This window comes from Neodiprion virginianus, chromosome 1 (genome assembly GCF_021901495.1).
Source record: "Neodiprion virginianus isolate iyNeoVirg1 chromosome 1, iyNeoVirg1.1, whole genome shotgun sequence".
NCBI lineage: Eukaryota > Metazoa > Arthropoda > Insecta > Hymenoptera > Diprionidae > Neodiprion > Neodiprion virginianus.
This window is the reverse complement of record NC_060877.1, coordinates 2,194,408-2,218,961: the sequence shown is the minus strand read 5'-3', so window position 1 is coordinate 2,218,961 and position 24,554 is coordinate 2,194,408. Positions and strand designations below refer to the sequence as shown.

The following is a 24,554-nucleotide window of genomic DNA, read 5'->3' as shown; positions in this document are numbered from 1 at the left end:
GTTTCGGGGGAAATGATTGTGCGCCAAAGGCCGAAGAATAAGGGAGAACCGAGTCGAGGCGGAACGAAGCCTCGGCGAAAGGCAAGAAAAGCGAGGCACGTTTCCGACGAGATAGGAAGGATGTTGGTCGAATCCTCGCGCAGCCTCGCGGATCAAAAGAAATTCCGGGAAAAGCAGAAGTACCGAAATATCATTAAACCCGACGATCGAATTCCATTTTTATTCCTCTCGCCTACGCGGGTGGGACCTGCGAAATAAATTCTCCGCAATTTTTCTACCGCACAAGTTTTTTCCAAACCGCATTCGGAATCATCCTTCGGATCCTCGCGCAAGAAAAGTCGCGGGAATTCGGATCGCGAAGGAAGCAAAGCGCCCGTCGTCTTACGCACGGAATTAAAAATCCTCCTGGAAAAATTCCGACCGTAAGTTTCAGCTGACCCTTTTACGCGATGATCATTTTCTTTAGCTCGGTGCCAGAAAATTGAACCCAGCACTCGTTGGGCTCCTGGATTATTCTCCGCGTCTTATATGGAGCATTCTCCGTAAAAAACGTATGGTAATAATAACTCGATTTTTTTATTCCATCAAAATTTTTATGGGTGAATATACCTAATGAGAGGATTTTTTTCACAACTTCGTTGCTTAAGCTTTAAATGAAAAAGCCATACCGCAATTGTTTCAAAAACAAAAAAAAAAAAGAAAGAAAAATAAAAACACTTCAGGTTGTCAAATTTTCGTGAAGCTGTGAAATTTTGTAAAGAAAAAAATTCATGTATCTAGAACGTGTGAACGAAAAAATATTTCATAATCGTGAAAATTCCTTTCATTAAACGTAATCAGCCATAAAAATTTAAGTAGAATGAAAGATTCTAATTATTATTCCCGTACGTTTCGACGGAGAGTGTCCCACGTATTCTATCTTCGACAATATCGCATTTCGAGTAGGTAAATGAGATACTCTTGACGATCGCTCGCTTTCGCCTCTCGACGTACGTCGGCGAACAATATTCACCTGCGCGGAAAAACGCCGAGGAAAATTACAATGTTTACAATCTAAGATCCATCCCAAGGGAATTTATATCAGAGATGCAGTCATTGTGATTAACGTCAGCCAATCGAATTATTCGCCTGTTAAATTCCCGATCCGTTGATTGGACGACGAGGCTGAACATTCTGGCGCCGAGAAGTCGGCTGCCTGTGATTAATTCACGAATTTTAATACGCAGCTTGTAAACACTTCGTCGTTATATTTTCGTAACGAGAATTGTTCTCGCCCACAATAAATATTATAATTAGCGTGAACAAAAACTTGAGAATACAAAAGCGGTTTCCCAATGATTCTCGAGTGAATTCGATTCAACTCTCTACGATTCTCCTCACATTTCAATGGCGAAATTGTCACGGCGAATGACTTTCGCGTATATGTAAGATTGAACCGCATCGTCGAATGTCTCGCCATTATTTCGCCCGATTTCTCGCTTCCGCAAAGAACACTCGTAATAATCATCGGAAAGGAGCCAAACATATCAATCATTCGGCCAGAGCTTTTTTTCCGTGCGGCGGGAACTTTCTTTCTTTCCCTCTCTCTCTCTCTTTCTGGACGGCTAGTAATTCGCAAAATCATTCGCTTGCCGATAGCTGCAATTATAACCATCGACGTACAATTTTCCACCCTTAAATTAACTTCCTAATAATTTTTCTTCGCAAAAGTTGCACAAATCTGAGAACGTGAAACCGTTCGTATACGTAATTCTTCCCCTGGGAAAAAGGGAGGAATGAATAATATTATCCGCATGATGCGCCGATCACGAGGAATGAATAACAAAATTCTTCTCTTTGGAAAAATACACCCCTATTTACGCCCCGTAGAAACCAGGGACATATTATTATGAATTTGACGGAATATTGAACGGATGCCAAATGCCGGGCGGTTCAACCTTCGCCCTCTTCGCCCTCCGGCGAGTGGATGAAACCCCCGCATATTACGCGGTGCGTGTTTATATTCAACCCCCGTCAGCCCCCCCTGCTTATAAAACTCGTGTAAGGTACGATACCTACGTAAGGGATACGGTTTTCTTTTACGCGCAGCCTGTGTACTAAAATGCAGGCGAACGTTAGCTTCGCTGAAAGAATGCCCGGTTCTTGCGACATTTTTCGAGAGGCTAATTTAAGGACCTTACTTCCCCTTCTTTCCGTCCGGCTCTGGGACGCTCGTGGCTAAGGGGAAATTTGGGGTGGGGTTGAAATTCTGAATTTGAAAAGCTCCGACAGCGTCGAAATCCGAATTTTTTCGTGGAGAAACTTGAAGTAAAGAAGTCAAACTTTTGCGGAATATCAAAGTTCGGAATGGTCCGAAAACCGACGCTCAAAGTTCCGAAAGGGTAAAATTCCGAAAGGGCGGTACTACAAGTCAAAGTTCCGAAAGTGCGAAAATTTAAAACTTGAAACATCGAAATTCCGAATGATCCAAGATTTTCAGTTCGGTAAATTTCTGGCTCGATGAAATTTCACCACTTTGAGCTTTCTTTGTTTCGGATTTTCAAAATTTTTACGTTTAGAATCCTTGTCGTTCTGAATTTTCTTTCTTTACATCAAGTTTTGCCACTAAATAATTCGGAATTAGGCACTTTCGGATCCTTTTAAATTGAGAACTTCAACCTCCCCCCTGAAATTTGTACCACCAGAAACAGTTTTAACTTCTTGATTCTGGAATTGGTCTTGAAAAGTTGATATCTCAGGTACGCAGCCTGACGTTCATATCTCGGCAAGATAAATCCTCTGATATTCAACGGAAATTGAAAACTTGGACAAAAAATAAATAAAAAAAAAAAAAAAAAGAAACGGCCGCCCGAACGTGATCGGATAATACAGGTATAGATCATACATGCCATCTACGAATCCATCTACTCAATTATTCCTGCCGAACGACGAACTCGGCGTGACGTACAGGAAACTTTTCACCGGAATTTTTTTCTACAATGTCGCAGATCGTCGGATCTGCACGTTCAACGGGGGGTTGGGGGGGGGGGGGGGGGGGGGGGTACAGCTCGATGGTCTAAAATTATACCTGTTTGTAGGTTTTTTTTTTTAAAGAAAATTAAAACACTCGGAGCTATTTAAATTTGAGGACTTTATTATTTCTAATTTCAAGAACATTTTCACATCTTTTCATTGAAATTAATAACAAAATGGCTGCATGGCACATATAAGTAGCGAACGACCACATTTTCAATTCGATGGCGTGGATTCCCCGGTCAATTTTTGTCCGATCGATTTGAAATTTTGACACAATCTTTAAAACTTGTCTATCGATACCGAGTTGTGCCTAGGTATTTGAATTTAAATCCGAAAATTTTTTTATAAAAACTTTTTCGACAATTTTCTGATCGAAGAATGGAATTTTAGTTAATACCCTGATATGTATGAAATTTTTTTTTAACATTCGGGCTTCGAGGCCGAACCCGTAAAGGTGATTTTAAGGCAAAAAATTATTTCCAACTGTCACAAGTTGGACAATGATGTCAGGAGATGCGCCACCGTAAAAAGCCCTCGAGTTCGGAGTCGTTCGCTACTTATACGCGCCATGCCGCCATTTTTTTTTTATTAATATCAATGAAAGAATTCAAAAACATTCCTCAAAGTATAAATAATAAAGCCCTGAGACTGAAATTGCTCCAAGTGTTTTCATTTTCCTTAAAAATAGGTATGATTTTAAACCGTAAATTCTACCTCCAGCTTTCAGCAAATCTATAATCCTTGTCGGGGTTGGTTATAAGGTATTATACGTATACGTACATATACATGTATGTATATATATATACACATGTACAAACACAGCGGGGATCGCGTCCAATCAAAAAGCAATCTGTGAAATTCAATCGAGGATTCGTCGACGCCGGAGAAATGCGCGTAGGTTTGTGCATGTAGCGAATATATAACGGAGGGAATCGGAGTCTACTTTCACCCTCTTTGCTCTTCGTGCAGCCCATTATTGCGAGCCTCTCTACGCCGACATTTTCATCAGCGCGCGTGCCGAAGGAAGTCTGGAAGTGCGTCCAGAGGGACTCGGAGAAGTAGGAGGACCTTTTCGGAGTGAAAACCGAGCCACTGTGGCAGGTGTGAGATTTCACCCTGCGAGAAGATTTCAGAACCTTTCTAATCTTCCAAGACTTGTTGCCGAATTTTCTGGACAGAAGTAAATTGATTTTAACCGAGAAAATTTATGGAGCTTTATAATTTTCTGCACTACGTTATTTCAAAATTCTCCGTTTCTTTATACTTTACAGTAAAATATCGGACCTCCTGTACAAGTGGCTCGGTTTTTACTCCGAAAAATTTTGAGACAATTGGAATTAGAATTAGAAATTGTTCGCTTTGGAAAAAGTCCCCCAAGGCAGCACGAAAGGTTTAACTTGTGAAACATGCACGCAATGGAATGAAAATAACACGTCGGTGTGATAAAATAAAACAAAGTAAGAGAGAAAAAGAGTGAGACGAAGAAGGTCCGAGACATTCGAAATAAGCTGTTTACACTTACTCGCGGTAAAAAGATCCTTTTCGCAAATTTTCGGCAATTTGCGAAAGCCGTTGATTTTGTCACGCGCCTGACGGGAAACCGGATACCTTGTGCGAATAATTTCGCAGCTGCTAATACCGCCCCCTGAATTCCAGGCACGGGTTCCGAAGCAGCGAAACAAAGCAGCCATCACCGACACGTGCGAGTCTCTGCAGAACTCTGCGAATTATCGCCTTCCTTCGTGCACCGAGCTTTTTCAATTCCTTCGGGCCTTCGGAAGTATCCGCAAATAGTCGCAAGTTTCGCGCTTTTGTCTAACCTCGAAAAATCCGTGTAAACTTTTTTAAGCGGGTAAAAACCCTGGAAGCTGAGAGCTTTGCAAGCACGTTGGCCCGCATCGGCCTCGATGAAACGCGAGCCGTAATATAATTGCCACCGCGAATACATCCGGCCTTAATCGAGCAATCGGAAAGCCCCGAAGTCGAGGACCATTTCTGCGGGTCAATATATACAGACTGCGAACCGCAAAGTAATTATACCAATGTCCTCTGTTATGTCGACGAATATTCGCAGGATGTAGAGCTATGCGCGAACGTACGTGGCGAAGTCGAAGGATGAAAATGGATTATACGACATTTGCCTGATTTTCTAACGAGATTAAGTTTACAGGTAATTTATACGTTTTCGTTTCACCGTTTTGGCTAAGATTTTACTTCCAAGTAAATCAGCATCTGAACAGTTTTTCAAAGTACACGTATTAGAGTGGTTGAACAAAAAATAAACTTTTCTCTTTTCGTTCTTATCTCCTCGAATACATTTAGCGCCTGATGGAAAAAAGATTCTACCGAAAAGCGAGCTCTCTACCTCAAGTATAACAGGTCGCTCTTTAAATATTTATTTCCAATCCGTTTAGCATTGGAAAATTTCACATTTCGATCAAATTTAAAATATATACTCGTAAACTGTTCAACATTTTTTATATTCATGTATTACGGATCCTTGAAGATGATTCTTCGAATTTTCCAAACCTCTGTAACAAGCCTAGTCATCTTCGTACGTGCACAAATTACACTCATCTTTTTTTTCCCCCTTAACCACCCTAATATACATCCATATTACACCGATGTGCAAAACAAATACGTGCGCGTGTATAAAATGAAGAAAAAGGATCATAGGTACCTAGAATGAAAACGAATCGAAACTGTACGTTAGAAGGGGAACCGCAATTTTTCCGTCTATTATTCTCACGTAAACCGTGCAGAGCGCTACGAGTGCGTATGAATGTGTATAAATTTTCTTCATTTACGGGGAAAATATTGGGCGGATATTGAATAATTCAGCATCCGACTTACGTACGTACGTACAACGTATGTGTTACGTATACCTACGTGACTCTATAAAATTTGCGTAATCCGGCAGTCGCGTATCTCCTTACTTCACCTCGAACTGTGTGCAGGCGCCAGTGCATTTACCCGATCTGCAGAGAGCTTTGCATGACAATAAAATACACGCGAGGAGGTGCCGAGTGTCGGGAACAGACGCTCGCAACGAAGCTTTTCAAACGCGCCTTTTGCAGAATTTTAAAGAAACAGAGAATGTTGGGAAAATTTCAAATTCTCGAACAATTTATTTGTACACCTCAGAATTCAGCTCTGATTTCAGCGAAAATAAGGGGGAATCAAATAGAGAAACAGAAAACAATCGGGGAAGACAAATTCTGTACGTAATTGCTTGGAAAGTGATCGAATATTGGGGCATACGTGAATGTTGATGTTTCGTCGATGTCGATGATTTTTGTCTCGATCGATGCGATTCTTTTCATTTTGGAACTAATGAGATTTTGGCACTGTTCGTGTCATTCGAATAGCAGAATTCGATTAAAAAAACAAAAACAGCAGAATCTTCGATCTTGAAAAGCGTCTGAGGGAAAAGTTTGCAGGCTGTCCCATTAATTGGGTTGAAGCTACCGTATTAATAGCCACTCACAATAAGCTAAAAATAATCGAACACAACTCCAGTGAATCGGTAAAAATAAAAGGATTAATCGATTATTTCGTATTTCTTTTTTTTTTTTAAACGGTGCATTTGAAGCCGAAATTTCGTAAATTTCAGTACATAATCTCAATGGCAAAAAAGTTTTTCGATAATTTACAGTTTCTTTCAAAGTATTTTCAAATTTTATGTGAAAACGTTCATGAAATTGGTACTTGGTAAATAAATTGATATTGTATCGCGTCTGTCGTGGGAGTCATGAAAAACAAAAACCGACCATCAGGAAAAATAATCGGTAACTTTTGGTCGTTCTTACCAATCAGTGCGTCTCGATCGACATCGGCGGTTGTCAATCGCCGTTTCGAAGTAGCAAAAATCCTTGTCACGTGACCGGGTTCAGGGGCTTTTCGACCCGACGTGCAACAGCGGGGGGTCGACGCCCGGAAAAAGGCCCGTGCATTCAGCCATTTTGCGATAAGGTGCGTGCACGAGGAGCGATAAAATTTTGTGGCGCTGCCGGCGAGCTTTAACGCTCATTCGGTCTAACGTACAGCTATCTTATTCCCTCTTGCCGTTTCGAACGATGCACGAACGGAGAGAAAGGCGCGGAGAGCGTTGAAAATCGAGATAGCAAAGTGAATCGGAATTAAAAGGATTGCACTTCCGATCCGCAAATACCTGCCCCACTTTCGACTCGCCTCCACCGCGAACTGCACTCCGATTCAATCCCCTATTTCGCGGGTATTAGTCGAGCGGTTGGAAAAAGCTCGGGCAGTTAAAGGCCAAACTTGTACAGCGGATTCCGATCGTTCGGTATAATTAATACGCCGTAGGGGTGGTTTATTTATTTACTTTTGCGGAAAGTTATCGCAGAGGAACGAGAAGCGTTTGTAATTGACGAATTTCAACCTTTCGCGAATTTCAACCTTTTCAAACGTTGAAGTAATAACGTTGTACTATTTTTATGTACGTATCTGTTTGGGATGTGAATACGAGTGGAAGACTCAACACACCCCCTTTTTCTGACTACACCGCACGACTTGTGTAGACAATATTGTGACATACAAATTAGAAACGTCACGGAGATGATGAGCGAACAGATTTTACTCAAAACTGTAAGAAAAGAGACACACCTCAGGTTTTTTGATAAAGTATAATTCGTCGAGTGCAGAATTTACCGTAGAAACGGCGAAAGCCACTGTGTGCAGAGTAAAATCTGCCGCAAACATTTATGATAAAAAATATCGCTGACACGGGTATTTTTTGTTACCAAAAACCGTGACGTTTCCCTCTTTCCCTGCAGTTTTGAGTAAGTTCCACTCTATTTCCCCTCTCCGCGATGAGAGCTTGCGATATTGCTGCATACGCGATCCGCGGAGCTTGTCTCTTATTTCCGAAGAAACGTAAAAAACGTCGAGCTTCGGGGGCGGTGCAGAAATTTCCCACTCGACTCGCATCCCCCCTGGAAAGGAGCGTGTCAAGGTATACACCGAAAGTGTTTTAAGGGTTTCTCGGCACCCCGTGACGTCCGCGGCGTAGAGGGTGGAGGGTGGAGGTTGGAGCCATTCCGATGGAGACACGCTCGCATTCCGTTGTACGTATACCCGGGACGGACCGCGCTTTAAATGAAAAGCCTAATAGCATAATATCGGGAAAAGAAGAAAAAGAAGAAGAAGAAGAAGCTACGGGTATGCCAGACATAACCTTATAGGTATACGTATACGTGTGTATAATAAGAGCGCGGGATGTTCGACATCGCGAAGGAATCCGAAGGTCAGCGGGTCTCCCCCTTTTATATCTATTTTACCGAGCTTCCCGGATCGCCCTCTGCGATGTGTGTTTTATACGTGTAATATAGAAAACCCCCCTATAACCGTCTTGTGCAAATATTTAGGTATATATATTGGGGTGGTTCATTTATTAACTTTCTTCACTTTTTCAAGGTGGCACTCGAAAAATTTGTTACCAACACCGAAGTAAAAATTGTCGTAAGACCTGGAGGAGATAGGAAAATATTTAGAGGTCGCTACCGATTGTTGTAATATTTTTTATTACAATATTGTACGTATATTAGTTTATTTTTTTCGTATCGCGGTCTTTACATATATTTTCCTACCTCTTCCAGGTTTAACGATAACTTTATTTCTTCGGTATTTGTCAGAAATTTTTCGAGTGGCACGTTGGAGAAAAAAAAAAAAAAAAAGTAAAAAAAAATGAACGACTTTTGTACACGTCCTTAAAAATCGAATAAAAAATTTTCAAGCTTTAGGAAGAAACTTAATTCCCTGGAGAAATTTCATTCGATCTTTTCCTCAAAATTAAACGGATTAGTAAATCATTGAAATCATTGAAATCATTGAAAATTTTCGAAAGAAGCGTTCCTCGCTACCGCGGGATTTTCACGTCGACAATTTGACACCCTGAGAGAGAAACGAGAAGGATTTTTGGCACGCCTTGCTCGTTCGTAAGACGAGAAATGTGAGGCGGGTGCGGATTCAAGACGCGCGGTCATTTCGAGGATTGCGGCACAAGAGTGTCGCGGATAGTTGTAACTGTAACTCGACTACCGTCACGCAGTTACAGTCTAGTTCTCTTCGTTCTGCGAGATCACCTGTTGCTTACCAATCCATATATTCTCGTCATAAAATGAAATTATTCGGTCGAGCTCCGGGATCGCGACCTTCTGTATACGTATAAACTCTCATCCGAGCCGCCTGTAATCGGAGTAATTGCACCCAATTTGCTGGCGAACATCTTCGGCTTTTAGGTTGTGTAACGTAGGTGGGTACCTACCTACCCTGCGCACTCGCTTCCGCCCCGACTCTTCCCGTCTAACTTCACAGAGTAGATACGTACTACAAGGGTATCTGGTGATAATGACCTGCTCGATAAACCCGAGAGGAAATCCTGTGTAAAGTTTCGAAAGATCTTTGCCCCGCTTTCTCTTTCTCTGGATATTATGTTTGCGAATAGAATGCAGACTGGGACCTTGTTGAAAATGATTTTTTGCCATTTTTTACGAGTTTTTAGGACCATTGGGCCGTTTCGTACGATTTTTTACACAAGACATTGTTTTCGTACGGTACGAAATTGTAGATATGCGTAGTTTGTCATAAAAACTTGTAGATTTTCATGTAAATTTGGATTATTTTTACGGTAAAACATCCGCAAGTCGCTGCAATTATTTTTTCTTCGCGTAAGAATCATCGATAAAAAAAAACTATGCGTATTTGCAATTTTGTACGAAACGATACGAAATCTTTTAATTTTTGTAAATATTCGTAGAAATGATGACCTTAATTTTGCAATAATTCTGTCAAAGATTCTTTCAAAGTTGTGCGACAATGTGGGGAAAAGGGTCGAACGCTAACCGAACCCTGGATTTCGGTTGAAAATCATAAATCTGGACTAAAGTTCGCCCAGCACGCAAAAAGACGCGGCTGGTGTACGTATATACATCACGTCTGTGAGGTGAGGAAGAAATAAATCCTCGGGTAATAAAAGGGCACTATTGTTCGTTGACGCGCGACAACGAGAGATATAGAGAGAGGGTGGCGGGAGAGCTCGAAGGGGATGATTCCGCTCGACGGGTTTCGCTGACGTGTTACTCGGCAATTGGGCAAGAGAATTTTGGGACGACAAGAGGCATACAGAGAGACCCGCTTGGGTAGACAAAGATCGAAAAGGGCCGAGGGTCAGAGTATTGCGGGATTACTGTACGGAGGTACGGGATGCGGACATGCAGCCATATTCCGAAAGACAATCCCGCGTCAACTCGACCAATCATTTTTCAAATGTGAAAAAATTCGTAAGTGCTTTTCTTGAAAGCGAATCGATAATGGTAAGAGAAAATCATTGGTCGAGTTGACACGGAATGCCATGTATATGAATATACAGGATAGACGCGGGAAAAATAGACCCCTTAAGACAGAAATAACGTTGGATCAATTTCGACAGTGGAATTTTTTTGTCTGCCTTAAAAATATATTTCAATCGTTATTATCGACATTTTTTTAAATCCCATTTGATTGCAGATACACGGGGCACATTTCGGCCGCCTCACCCCTACAATATATACCCACATACATGCTTCTTGGTAAAAGGGTAAGGGAAGAAAAATAGGAGGAATGTAAGGATCGAAATTCCGCTCCGAAATTGTTGGGGATCATTCGATAACCGCCCGCGGGTATAATGAACGCGATAAATAAGGGAGGGGGGTGAAAGAAAAAAAGAAAAATATTGTTCGACGGACGTTCGATCAGCGAATCTTTTCGCGGCGGATTAATCCGCGATACATCAGCGCCGGGAGAAGAGTGAGATGAGAATGTGCTGAATACAAAACCGGTCGTCTGATTCTTTGGTCTGCCGGTGCGGTGGAGGGAACAAAAACGCGAAATCCGGTGTGTGGATAACGCGGGCCTGGCACAGACGGGGATGAAAATTCACTCCAACCCCTCGAAATTGTTTCCCCTCAAAACCGAACAATCCACTTTGCTACTTTTCCACCTCTTCAAAGGACCGAGAAACTCACCTTTGTATACATATACATACAGAATTTCAACCCTCCTATACGCGACTACGCGTATTATAAATCCGACCACGCATTCGTCGTGTCGGTTGATTTCTCTCTCTCTCTCTCTCTCTCTCTCTCTCTCTCTCTCTCTGTAGGCGGGATTTTGGCTTCACGTTTTTCTCACTCTCAAACTCGAAACGTCGAGGAACAAAGAAAGGAGGAGATTTAATAATCCTTCATCGTTTTACGTAATTCCCTGACACGTCGTTAACAATCCTGTACTATTCTGCGAATATACAACTCCCGCAGTCCGTACTCGTAACACGGCTTATCGCTAAACGGCACAAGAAATTTCCCTGCACTTGTTGTATAATATACGTACAAGTTTTGAAAGAAATCTCTTAGGTGGAATAAATTTGTTTCGAGAAAAGACTTCCTCCGCCTTTGTAACTCCAGTTTGGGTTAACAAATCGTGAACGAATGTACTTCTTTCATTGAAATATTTTACTATTCGTTCGGCGTGTTTATTTATTTATTAATTTCTTTTTTTTTTTGTTGTCAATTTGTCACTCCCCCCCCTCTCACTCCCTCTCTCCTTGCTCGATAAAGAGAATGTGGAACAGTGGCCCATTTACACGTCGAGTATCCAAGAAGTACGTACTTATAGGTATGCACTTTAGGCGGTCGCGTACCTTTGCCGATGAAAGACGTCTTCAATTTATCGGATACTGTGCGGACAGCTTTTTTTCTACCTTCGTTTATTTCTGTCTCGTCTCGTCTTTTGCTTTTCTTTCCACTCGTCGTTCTCCTTTTCGGAACTTACGACTCGATATATTTCCAAAGAAGCAAGGGTGGGGGGGGGGGGGGGGGGAATGGGACGGGGTGGCTTGAACATAAACTTACTCACCTCTCGATTAAAGAGCTTTAACAAGGACTTTGCGACCGTCTGGAATTGACGTGTTCAATTTATAACACGCCCTTGAAATATCCATTGGCTCTGCCTGAACGGCACTCGATCACACTTACGCAACTTTACAATCAAGCGATCCAATTTTATTTATCTTTTACAATGTCCACGATTTTTAATAGAACGCGTCCTTTGCATCACCAATTATTTATGCCTCTAATTTTACGCTCTATAAAAAAGTACCGAGTTAGAATTTTCCTAACTCTAACCGATTAGCAGATGTTCGCCTATAAACATCAAGTCATCTTGAATATCTCTCAATCGATTAGAGTTGGGAAAAATTCTATCTAGACATTTTTTTACAGAGCGTGAAATTTTCTACAAGAATCTGTATTCGGATAGTTTATAAGTCTAACCATTTGCGGGAAAAAAAAATTCAAAAATTTTCCACATTTCTTTACACGTTATTAAAATGGAAAATGGAAAAAATAAAACAGGCACATCCAAACATCAGTATCAGTAGCTCATATTTGGCTGAGATATTCTATTTGGGATGCTCTAACAAAATTTTAATGACGTTTGAAAAGAAAACAAGAAATTTTTTTCTTCTGGCACGGCTTAGTATTGCTGTACTTTTTCTTCCGACTGTTACGGCGACTTGATTATTGGTGCAGATATAAATTGACGTCGATGCCTGATTTTGGGTAAAATAAGCCCACTCGATTGAGAAAACGGATAACTGTTGCGAAATATAATGATAAACGACAATTCTATACATAGGTATAATAACAAATCTTTCGCAAACAATCGAACGTAGATAATTACTGCACAGCGGTACTCATTTAGCGATGATAGCTTTGAAAACGAAAATGAAAAAGCCGTCACACGATGCACGTGTAAATTGATGACGGAATTAGGTGAGGCGAATCGGGAGGCGGCTGGAATCTGTCGAACCGTTTCTATTTTAATTCGCACCTGGAAGCTTCCGTTGAAAACCGTTGTCGAAAATAGAATATCGGAATCGGGATGTACTTTAGAGTCCTCTTAACCCAATTTTAACGGGCTGCACAAAGACTATTCGACGATGATATTGAGCCGTGAGATGCGACCCAGTTGTTCTACCGGTTAGAGAAAATCCCCTCCTCCCAACACGTTCCCGATTCGATTCTCCGATCCTGCAGCCGGCTTCATTCACCACGCGCCAATTCCTCCAGGAGCTATAATTTTTTTTCAATCTTTCCCCGGGAGCTGACAAACCGCAGGGCGAAGCTTTGAAAAAATCCGCGCATCGGCGAGGCGAGGTTTAACCTGCACAACAACAACAACAATAACAATAACCGCGGGTGGCCCGGATTTTTGCAGAAAAATATACATATGTATATATATGTACCACCAACGGAAAAGCTGTAAATTCGGTTATACAGGCGATGCTGTAAAAAGTCCTGCTTTTAGCTCGTAGATAAACCGCGTCTGTTTGACGAGCGGAGGCTATAACAAATGAATCCTCGCAAAACGACTTTTCACCCGAGGAATTATTCCACCGCATGATATGACTTTGCCAACAATATTCAGTCGGTTTTTTTAACGATACCTGTTTTACTGAATTTTTCTAGTTACTGTGACAAATGAAATTTTACTCAGTGTATAATTGTACGGCGGTGACTGGCCAAGATTCGGTCCTGGAAAGGCGGAGTTGTACATATCGTACCTAATCTGGGATGACAATGAGTTGTATTCAACTTAGGAGTCGGTCGTGTTATCGTGACAGTTGCGCAGAAGTGGGTTTATACGCAGAGCTTTGAGATATGGGAATCCGAGGCTGCAAGCGAGGCTCTCGAAGCCTGCAGAGGAAGAGCGGACAAAGGTTCCTGCGAATTTGCGCATCTTTGACGCGGATGTTTCGCCGCTCAGCGATTCGCCAGGTTGAACGGGAAATCTAACGTAGGTATCGCGTCACCTGCTCGCGACAGACGCCGAGTCGCGATTAATCCCGAAAGTTGAAGGAGAGAAGAAGATTAAGAGTGCGAGGCTATTGGAAACGGCGGAGAAACAGCTGACGGAATGCTTGAATCGAGACGCGATGAAAAACCATCATTTATTATTATTAAACTGTCTGGCACTTGACGAGACTTTGCGGAATAATTTTTCTTCGTTCGTGAATTAATTAATCGCCGGGGCGGGACTCGAGGATAATATCGTTGAATCTGAAACTCCTGAAATAGTGATTGAATCTTTTTTTCTCTCTCTCTCTCTCTCTTTGTTTTTGCTCCCCTGCGGATCATTTCAGCATTACGAATATTTTATTATTCTATACGTACAAGTCTGTGTAATGTATAATTTGGGGAAACGAGACGCGCGAAACGTGTTCCGAATGAATAATGGAAAATTCAGTTCCGCGGCATTGATTTGCCGAATGGGAATCGGCACGCGGTCTTGTTTATAATCTATTTCTCACGCAAAAGCAAATATCTCGAGGCGGGTAAAGGCGGCAACTCCTGCAGGACAGATCGGTGGTTAAACTACGGTCGAGGGTAAGATACTTTACCCCGAATGCGCCAGGAGTCACGGACGTGACCCGAAAGCCGAAAACTCTCCGTGCACTGTATCTTTTTGGTGAAAGATGATGATTCCCAAAGGCGGAAAGGGAAAGCATGTACGTCAGTCGTTTATTTTACCGGTGATAAATTTGCGGGAAAAGAAAGACTCGACTTACATTCGCAGGTATAATATCATGCTGAAAAAGGCGAACCGCGCGTCGGGCGATGGCGATAAGCTTTCGATTTTTCTACGAATCTATCGCGAGTAATTTTCGCACAAACGTCGAAAGCCGTTGTGTGAGTAAAAATGATCGATTATACTCGATTAATCGGGAAAAAATAATCCATCATTTTTGCTTATTTTCACCACGCGTACGTCGTACGAATTCAAGACTGATGTCGGATTCGCGAATCTCATTTCCGGTGCATTCGAACGACAACAAATTATCGACTGTCTCTCCGAGTCGACTGGTGCCAATAAGGGGCGGAGTTTCAGCTGCATGGATTGAAAAATATTCACGTCGCTGCAGCATGATTCGTGGCTTGGGGAAAATCCAGGGAAAAAATCCGTCATTGGTCGGATTAACATTTCCGCGAATTACCAATTTCTGCACTTTCGTTACTACGAATAACAAAGGTGCGCCTAAAAAAGACGTGACGACGGTTTTCCGTAACCTACTGACAAGTGAAAATTCTGACCTCGGTATTTGAACAGAAATCGACAAGTTTTATTAAAAAATGACGAGAATTCCGTCGGCTGATTGGCTTTCGTAACTTGAATTGAATTTTGACAATCGCTGGTATTATACGGGTAATTTAATAATAGAAAAGCAAAAGAAAGTAGAAGAAGAAAAAGAAAAATGGAACTATGATGTATAAACCATCCGCTCGGCGGAAATATTGTGTATAATTTAACCGTCATAGACATACGCGATCGATACCGAATGATCGAATGAGCTAAAACTCGCGATCGCGATTAATTTCAGAGCCGAATAAACCTTGCAGAGTGAAAGAATTTTCATCCCTGTGTAATAACAATAACGATGGAAGAAAAAGCGTAGCAAATAATCCGAAGAATTTATCAGAGATCATGAGCCGGGCTGGAGGGGGAGGGAATATTATCGAGAGTTATAAAACGTCTTAAGGCCCGGTAATAATTTGACATTATCGCGAGACTTCAAGAGCCTCGTTTCCCGCAGAAGCAGTTCTGTCCCGTCCAGAATTCGTGATTTCATTAAACATCGCCCGGGGGCGAATAATAAACGCGAAATTTAATCAACCGTGACATTCAATTTCTACAGACGTACGTAGGTACATATATCTGTATCCCACGCACCTCGGAAACGATGCCTCTGCATGTATATAATTAATTCGGAGTAGATGAAAATTAGCAGTTCGCGGAACGATACCTCGTGCCTTCGAATTATTATACACGTGTATTTTATACAGCACAACGCGCGGGATGAATAGAACCGTTCGTACTATGTATGATTGTACACGTATCATGTACCTACCCTTGTAATATCGAAATGATAATCGTGGGCACGAGGCAGGCAACCGGAGTTACATATCACGTTTGAGTTGAGCACCGTATTCTGCCACGGCCATCTCAAATTGAGAGTGACCAAAAATGATCGATTTCCGATTAAATTCATCATTTCTTCCCGATTAATCGAGTAAAATCGATTCATTTTTTTCACCATCGATTTTTCTCTCTTACTCCCATGAACTCGATGCAATATCAATTTATTTGATTAAAGTGTGAATTATCATCATTGTCTTACTTACTAATTATCTATTTGATATAAATGAATATTATTACCTGACATTGAAAGATATTTTAAATGAAGCAATAAATTATAAAGAAAACATTTCGGCTATTAAGACTATAAGTACTGAAGTTTACGCAATATTGGCTTCAAACGCACCGTTTAGAAAAAAATACCAAGCATCGATTAATTTTTACCGATTTAATCGAATCGTGGTTGATAATTTTTTATTTGGGCTCGATTAATCGATGCGTCGATTATTTTCAGCTCGTTGCCCGTCGCTGTCCCAAACGTAAAAGGTTATTTGTCAAAGTAGCCTGAATATTAGGAAATGCGAAAAGCGCGAAAAATTGAATTCGGACAATCAACCGAGACAATAATGAGCTAACGAGGCAATTAAGAGTAGGACTGTCATAAAATTGACTCGTTCACCGCGATAATGAGTTTAGGGGGGGGGGGGATACGGTGCTCAAGCTGGACGCGATGCGTAGCTCCGGTTGCTTGCCTCAGGCGTTCACGGATCGTTTCGCTGTTGGGAGAACTCAAGGTATTATATCATATACGGAACCTGACCCAGATCCGAACTTGGAATGCGGTAGGAAATAAATTGAAACTGTATCACTGCGCGCGGTTGTCGGACGTAAATCCGTTTCCGCTGCGTCCTCGCGGTTGTTTTCGCTCCCTCTGGGTGTACGGTAAACAAATATACGTACACGTGAAGAAGGTGAGGGAAAATTATTTGCGGGTTTTTGAAAGCGGGAAAAGGGGAACCAAGTACCGCGTATCGGAAGACGCCCTGCGTAAAGCGCACCTTTTAATTGCCCGGCCCTTCGGCCTTTTCGAGCTGCCGGCGGCGGTCCTCGACCCTTGTCGAATTTAAGGATCCACCGTCGACCCGAAGCGAGCACCTTTTCAGAGCCGCAAAGGACGAGGAGGTCCTCGAGTCTTGCGTTACCGACGAGCTATCTTTGTCGGGTGGATGTCAGCTCCGCAGGTAAAGCAGCGACGGCTGCTTACCTTATTTCAGAAGCATCGTAGGTTAATCGGAGGAGCGATTAGAGAGCGGCGCCTTGTCGAAATCCCAAACGCCTACCCTGGTGAAAATTTCTGAACTAAGAATTTTTATAGAAATCGGAATATTTCGTGTTATTACAATTTTGGTACGACAACGATTTTTTGTGCATAATTTCACGAAACGTCGAAATTTCCCTAAAAATACGTAGAAATTATTTTTGACTCTCGGGGAAATTCTCGCTGCAGTAGCAACACGATGATCTGCAACCGCCTCACGTAACGTCGCTGCGGATATCGGTGTCGCATCGTTGCAGGCAGCTGACGCTCCGCCTAACTTCCCACCTCGGGGCTCCGGGGAATCAGGAGCTTTTTTCCAACGAAGCCGTTCCCCTCTCCTGTCTCGACGCTACGCCGATACGAGCTTCCTTTACACCTACGACACGGGACCAGAACACGCGATTCCGTGCGCAAGCTTAGCAGCTTTTTATACATATATATATATCGGTGAGGATGATCGTCGATGGAAAATTGAGACATCTTAACGAATGTTAAAAGGCCGGTAAATCCTTGGAGCAAATTTTATACCGAGTCGTCCTTGAAAAGGAATTCGTCTTTCCCCGTTTTCCCGGCTTCCCGATTTCCCAAATTCGTCTCGTCGATTATACTCGCATAATTGTACCTCAGAATTGCGCATCTGTTTCAGGACGAAAAGAGCGCGAGTCGTCCGCGAAGTTGGAGGAGAGGAGCTCCGAAACGCGGAGAAATGAGGCGGACGTGACGTCACAATGACATGATGAAGAGCCTGGTGGGGATCATGTGGATAGTCTTGGTGCTCATATCAGGTTCGAATTCGTCTCTTCACCGTCAAAAACGAATCGCCCGCTGCGAGCTGCAGTCTTTTTTTCAACCCGAAACGGAAGTTTCGTACGGTTGAGCTTTTGTCAATTAGTATCGAGGGTGTCTCAGGCATGCGGGATCTTTGAGTCCGTTTGCGTGTGCCTCGAACACACTCGCACCGGCAAAAGTGTCGATTTTCACTCCAGGATATCTCGAGCATGCATCGCGGGCGAAGCCACGAAGAGCTTCGACGTTAACGGAGGGGGAGGGTATATTTTTAAGAGTTTTTTTTAAAGAAAATGAAAACACTTGGAGATATATGAGCTTTACGGCGTCGTTACTTGTGGTTTCAAGAATATTTCAGAATTTTTTCGCAGAAATTAATAACAGAATGGCGGCACGGCGTCCGTAAGTAGCGAACGACTCTGAACTCGAGGGCTTTTGCGGTGGCGCATCTCCTGGTTTGACAAAAAAGAAATTCATTTTTCGACCAAAAAATTGTTACAAAAGTTTTTATAAAAAATTGTTGGGATTTAAACTCAAAAATCTGGCCACGAGCTCGAATCGGTAAGCAAGTTTTAAAGATTCTGGCAAAATTTCAAATGTATCGGATAAAAATTGACCGAGGTATCTTCGCCACCGGATTGAAAACGTGATCGTTCGCTACTTGCATGTGCCATGCCGCCATTTTGTTATTAATTTGAATAAAAAAATTCCAACATCTTCTTCAAGCAATAAAAAATAGTGTTTTGATTTTCTCTTAAACCCCCCCCCCCACCTTTAAGAACTCGAATCAGCCTCACCGACTCCCCATTTTTTCAATGTTTTTCTGTTCGCAGGATGCTCAGGAAATCCAGACGCGAAGCGACTGTACGACGACCTCTTGTCAAACTACAACAAGCTGGTCCGTCCCGTGGTGAACGTGACCGATGCTCTGACGGTGAAAATCAAGCTGAAGCTATCGCAGCTGATCGATGTGGTAGGCGCGATTTTAAACCCGGTGTTCAATTCCCGCCCCCCCCCCCTTGCCCCTGAAAATTTCAATTTGTTAAATCGATTCCTGATGACGATTAATCTCAGAGTTTGACGCGCCCGTCTTACGAGCACGGCCCTCTTTTTGTCGCCTAACCCGCGGAACCAGGAACCGTTTCGAACTGTCGTTATCGGCGAAGATCGATTCCCCGCCCCGGAGTCGAACGAATACCGCTTGAAATACATGTGTCTTCATTTTTCAGAACCTGAAGAATCAAATCATGACGACGAACCTCTGGGTCGAACAGGTAATCAATTTTCCACAATCCCCTTCTCTAACTCGTATTACATATCCGTAGGACAGACGCCCGCAATGTTACTCATGCTCTTGCGATGATCAAACGACCATGGGGTATACATTTACCCACGCCCACGTAAAGCGAATTCGGCCAGGGCGAGGATTAGCGCAGCCTTAAATCGAGCTCGAGCTTATCCGAAGCAGAATTTTCATTGTCTCGCAAGCTCCGGCGAGCGGAGCTTCACCCACGTCGCGGTTTTCGCCGCGGTATCGCGAGTACAGCCAATTTCGAAAATTTTCGTCCCGCAGCTTTTGGGGGATTAGCGAGTCATTGAGGGGCGGAAAAATAAGGGCAAACAATATCCTCTCAGAGTTACAATATCTTGTCCCGATCTTGCGGCCCGAGTTCCTCGAACTGTTTACACTGGGACACCTAAGTGCTTTCGGACAGGCTCTAGCCTCCGCTGGGCAAACATCAAACAGCAAATATTAGACGACGGCAATGTCCGCGGGCATAGATTACAGTTGAACGAGTAGTCCTGCGGACGCGGAGGTGACGAAACACGCGGGAGCCTTCATATATAATATCATATATCCTACGGTTTGTAAAAGGACGCCGACTTTGAACAACGGACTCGACGTTTGTCTTGCAAAATTTCCTACTCATAGCCGAAAACTCGTCACGAGGCATACGTTAAAACTTGCTCCGATAATCTCGAGGCGTGCCTGGTGGACCCTTCGAGATCTTGGTCCGATCCTCAAACACAGATTCGGTCCTTGTGTACGGTTGGAAAAGTTAAACTTGATTGCATTATTGAGCGGAACGACGGTATATCATTATTATTATTATTGTTGTTGTTGTTATAAAGAGAGTATATTCGTAAGTTCTCTATGAATTATGTTATACATAAGATTATTCTGCGATCGAACGGATGTTTATATTTTTATTATTCCTTTCTCGTCCGGTTCCGGTCTCGATCGGTGAAGCAGTGCAAAAGTATTTGAATCACTGTTGGAATTACTTGGAAAAGTTGGGTGGTGTAGAAAAATGGGAAACACCAGAAAATCGACGGGACGAGATTCAGAAACTCGAAAATTTCGGGTTTTTATAATCAAGCAAAAATTTATAGCCTCGAAATCTCGCTTTGAGCCGATGAATAAAATTTTTCCGTCATTTTAGTCGTGGTACGATTACAAGCTCAAATGGGACCCGAAGGAGTACGGAGGCGTCGAAATGCTGCACGTGCCATCGGATCACATATGGCGGCCCGACATCGTCTTGTACAACAAGTGAGTTACCAAAAAAATCGACCATTCTTTTGAAAAAATTCTAGTGAAAAATATTTTTCCAAGTGACGAAAAAAGTATGCTGTCGATATTAATATTTAGAACGTATTTTTGTAGGGAATTAAAGGGTCTGCGAAAAAGATCTCTTGACATTTTATCACAAGTCTGCTCTTTCAAAAGTTATTTGAGCTCCTTTGTTGACCCCTGACCTTTTCTGCAGAGCGTTCAGTTCCCTGAAAAAATATTTTCAGGTCTCATCAGTACACTAACGTATTGACAAGTTATAAAATTTAAAATTTTTTTAAAATTTCCACCTTGTTATTCTAATGAAATTTTGAAAGAAATGACAGTCGATATTTATTTTTACCGTCTAGTATATGTATACGATAGTATGTGTGAAATGCTGCCTACCGATACGTCTATAAGTATACCTGCCGAGGATATAAAACTTGTGTAAAAATCAAGGGGAAAAGTTAATCGTCGAAGCTTTTTTCCCCCGGCGCTACGCGAGCTTTTTCTTCGACTTTTTCCTCCTCTTATCTTCTCTTCGCTTTTCTTCCCTTACATTCGTACTCTTATATACCCTTCTTGTTAATACTTTGCAAAGAAGCGAAGTAGGTAGAAGTGACAGCTGTCGATAATACGCACACCACGTATATGTATATATATCAATAGCGTACATAAGATACATGCTGTATAACTGGAGTGTAAGGAGTTCCGGAAATATATCAAACCACCCTGGTGAAAATGATTTCTATGATTTTCAACGAATTTTTAGGGAGATTGGGACGTTTCGTACAATTTTGTCGAAAAAAATGTAAATATGCACAGTTTGTTACGAAAATTTGTATTTTTGTTAGTGAAAAATCTACAAGATGGTACAATTTTAACAAAAATTAAATATTCTTCACGAAAAACTATGCATATTTACAACTTTGTACGAAATAATACGAAACGTTCCAAATTATGTAAAAATTCCTAGCAGCAGAACATTTCACCAGGGCACCCAGGATTTTCTAAAACACTTTCTACTTGTGAGTTTTATTCGATTTGACTGAGCTCTGGTTAATTTTGTTTATTAACTGAAGACCTACAATTTATGGCTCGACCCGAGCCTTAACCGCAAACAATCGCGATTGTATTCCTGACGCACGTTGTAATTTGAAGAATTTTTATCGCTGAACGGGAAATGAAAATTTTGTTTTACCTGCAGCTTGTGGATTATACATATTGGTACAGGTCTAAACGAAGCGAATATGAAATATAACGACATGCACGGAGGATGCGAGAAGAGGCAAATAAATACATTTATTACTCTCGTAAAATGTTATTTACCGTGAGAATTACTTTCACTTCCACGCGATACGTACTGCACATGTATACGTATACATGTATACGGGGAATAACAATGCAGATTATATTCTCATCGCGTTTAACGATTTCTAAAATTTTTTATATTCACGTTCTTTCAATCATGTCGCAATTTGTCATTTATACATGTGTATAAGTACTTTTGTTTATCATAATTAACGTATATATAAATATAACTATCGAAAATGAATCAAGACCGAGGAGTTATTTTTGTAACAACAAATTTGATTACCTGTTTCAACCATTAAACTCTCGACTCGACAAAAACATGAATGAAAATGAAAAACAGGCTCAACTTGTTTTGATACAACAATTTCACATTTTGAACAAAACACGATTGAGGTACGTTCAATCAATTTTTTAGTCATTTCAATAACACATATTCTTTAAACAAAATCCACATTATTGCGCGGAACTCGCGCCATGTTATCATGGATAAATTGATAGTCGTCACGATCGTTCGAAGGCTTGATCAAATTCTGTATCAAGTTGTCACAAGTATTTTGTTGAATTACTCTTCTTTACCATAATTAACGTATACATATACATATATATATATATATATATATATATTTGTTATGCGTACAAGTTAGTTGAGTTAACGCATGGCTATTTCTTCAATTCCAGCGCCGACGGGAATTTCGAGGTTACATTAGCGACCAAGGCAACGCTGAATTACACGGGTCGCGTTGAGTGGAAACCACCAGCGATCTACAAGTCCTCTTGTGAAATTGACGTTGAGTATTTCCCATTCGACGAGCAGACGTGCGTAATGAAGTTTGGCTCATGGACCTACGATGGCTTTCAGGTAATCGGACAGATCAGCATCCCCCCCACCCTCTCACTATCACCCTATTCTCCCTGTTGTGAAATTACTTAATTTTGTCCAATTAGTTTGTTTCTTATTTTCATTTAATTTCTTATTTTATCAGTTATACATATTTTGTTCAACGTGTTGTTGTATTTATTTTATTATGTAGTTTACACTTTACTTTATCGTTACTTAAATACGCGTCTATTTTTACATTTTATCGATCACAACTGTCATTTATAGGTTGATTTGTTAATGCGGGTTACACTTGTGTACGTCTTCCTTTTTACCCCAAGGTGTTCTAGGGCGTGACGTATACGATCTATCTATCTATGGATCCGTCTATTATCTCCTCGAGAAAGCCTCTGGCTCTATATTACACACGTACGTACCTATACATGGAGGCTGATCGCCGAGATTGATCGCTGGGGAATAATACAAGACCAGCCGTGCATGCATGCATTCCGAAGTCGGAATCGCGTAATCGAATCTGCGCGTTAATAAAATGCCGCCCCTTGTTCACCGGCCGAATAAACGATCAAAAAGCAACACGGAGATTAAGCGGCTTAGCAATTTTTTAAAGAAATATATTTCAAACAGTCAACAACCGAGGAAACGGAAAACGAAAGGGAGAAATAGAATAATAAAAATAAAGCTCCCCAGGTGCCCAGGGTCGCTTTGCAAGCTCGAAATGCAGATATCGAGTATGATAATAAAAATTTCACGCAGAGCACTATAAACACTTTTCGCATCACCATTTTCACCGGGACGTGGGTTTAATATTTAAGGCTAAAGAGCGACGTTTCGCGAAAAAAGCTCGACGACTAAAGTTATATTATACAACTTTTTCAAGGATCACCTCCTCATACTTAACAATCGCGTATTTAGCGCGACTTCCGCTCACACAGCCAGTTCATACTAAATTCGCAGAGATTATGTGCATGCGGCATTCCACGTTAAATCATCAGCCCATATACCTCACCCTCTTCGATTTCAATCACAAACAAAAGTATAACATAAGTACATATTTTTTATTTATTTATTTTTTTTTCAGTCGTAGTCATAATATGCACGGTTTAGGTATAGTTAGGAGTATACGATTAAATCGTGTATCTTTTTAACGCCGAAATCACCTTCGCTTGGACAATGTAAAAGCCGACCTTTTCATCGAGGGTTGATCAAGGTGGCGGGTTATTAAAAAAAAAGTTGAAAACGGATTTTTCAATCTCGTTGTAAAATGAGGAATATTACAGACACGTACGCCATCTCGAAAATGATTAATTGTCTGCGATATAATTACCCTCTTGTTATTATCCAGCCCCCCCACCCCTGTTGCAGTATCGGCCGGAATTAAGTGGCTCGTGTATTTTCCGAGCTTCATTTTCGCGGAGACGTCCCACGATAATCTATCGTTATGTATATAATATATAAATATGACGAATATTTCTATCCTGATTAGCGTTTCGTTCAATTTTTCTTCCGCTGAAAAATACAGACGAAACAGTTTGCCGCGTGAAATAAACGATGGAAATTTTTTAGCCTCGTCCAGCTCGTCGGTTTAATTAATTGTCAGTCGGTTTGAGTTGAAGGATTGAAAAAAAAAAACAAAAAAAAAAAAACTCGCAACCCTTCGGCTTATTCATACTGGTAATTTCCAGTCCGCGCTTCAGCTCGAGTTTGACTTGGTTTTTCATTTATTGTACGAGTCTAATCTAACTCTTGTTTGCTTT

General features: G+C 41.5%; 1 protein-coding gene and 1 long non-coding RNA gene across 6 annotated transcripts in view; one reads left to right on the top strand and one right to left on the bottom strand.

The window, feature by feature from the left end:
• LOC124296809 (acetylcholine receptor subunit alpha-like) overlaps positions 1-24,554 on the top strand; it is a 59,194-nt gene that overhangs the window by 27,974 nt on the left and 6,666 nt on the right. For all 4 annotated transcript variants that reach the window (XM_046747200.1, XM_046747198.1, XM_046747199.1 and 1 more), the window contains 5 exons: positions 17,952-18,090; positions 18,925-19,064; positions 19,321-19,365; positions 20,536-20,645; positions 22,641-22,821. In XM_046747200.1, the coding sequence (XP_046603156.1) occupies positions 18,039-18,090; positions 18,925-19,064; positions 19,321-19,365; positions 20,536-20,645; positions 22,641-22,821 (528 nt within the window). In that variant the 5' untranslated portion in view covers positions 17,952-18,038. The remainder of the gene's footprint in view (positions 1-17,951; positions 18,091-18,924; positions 19,065-19,320; positions 19,366-20,535; positions 20,646-22,640; positions 22,822-24,554) is intronic.
• Positions 1-24,554, bottom strand: part of LOC124296818 (uncharacterized) — a 70,444-nt gene that overhangs the window by 41,198 nt on the left and 4,692 nt on the right. The window lies entirely within an intron of this gene.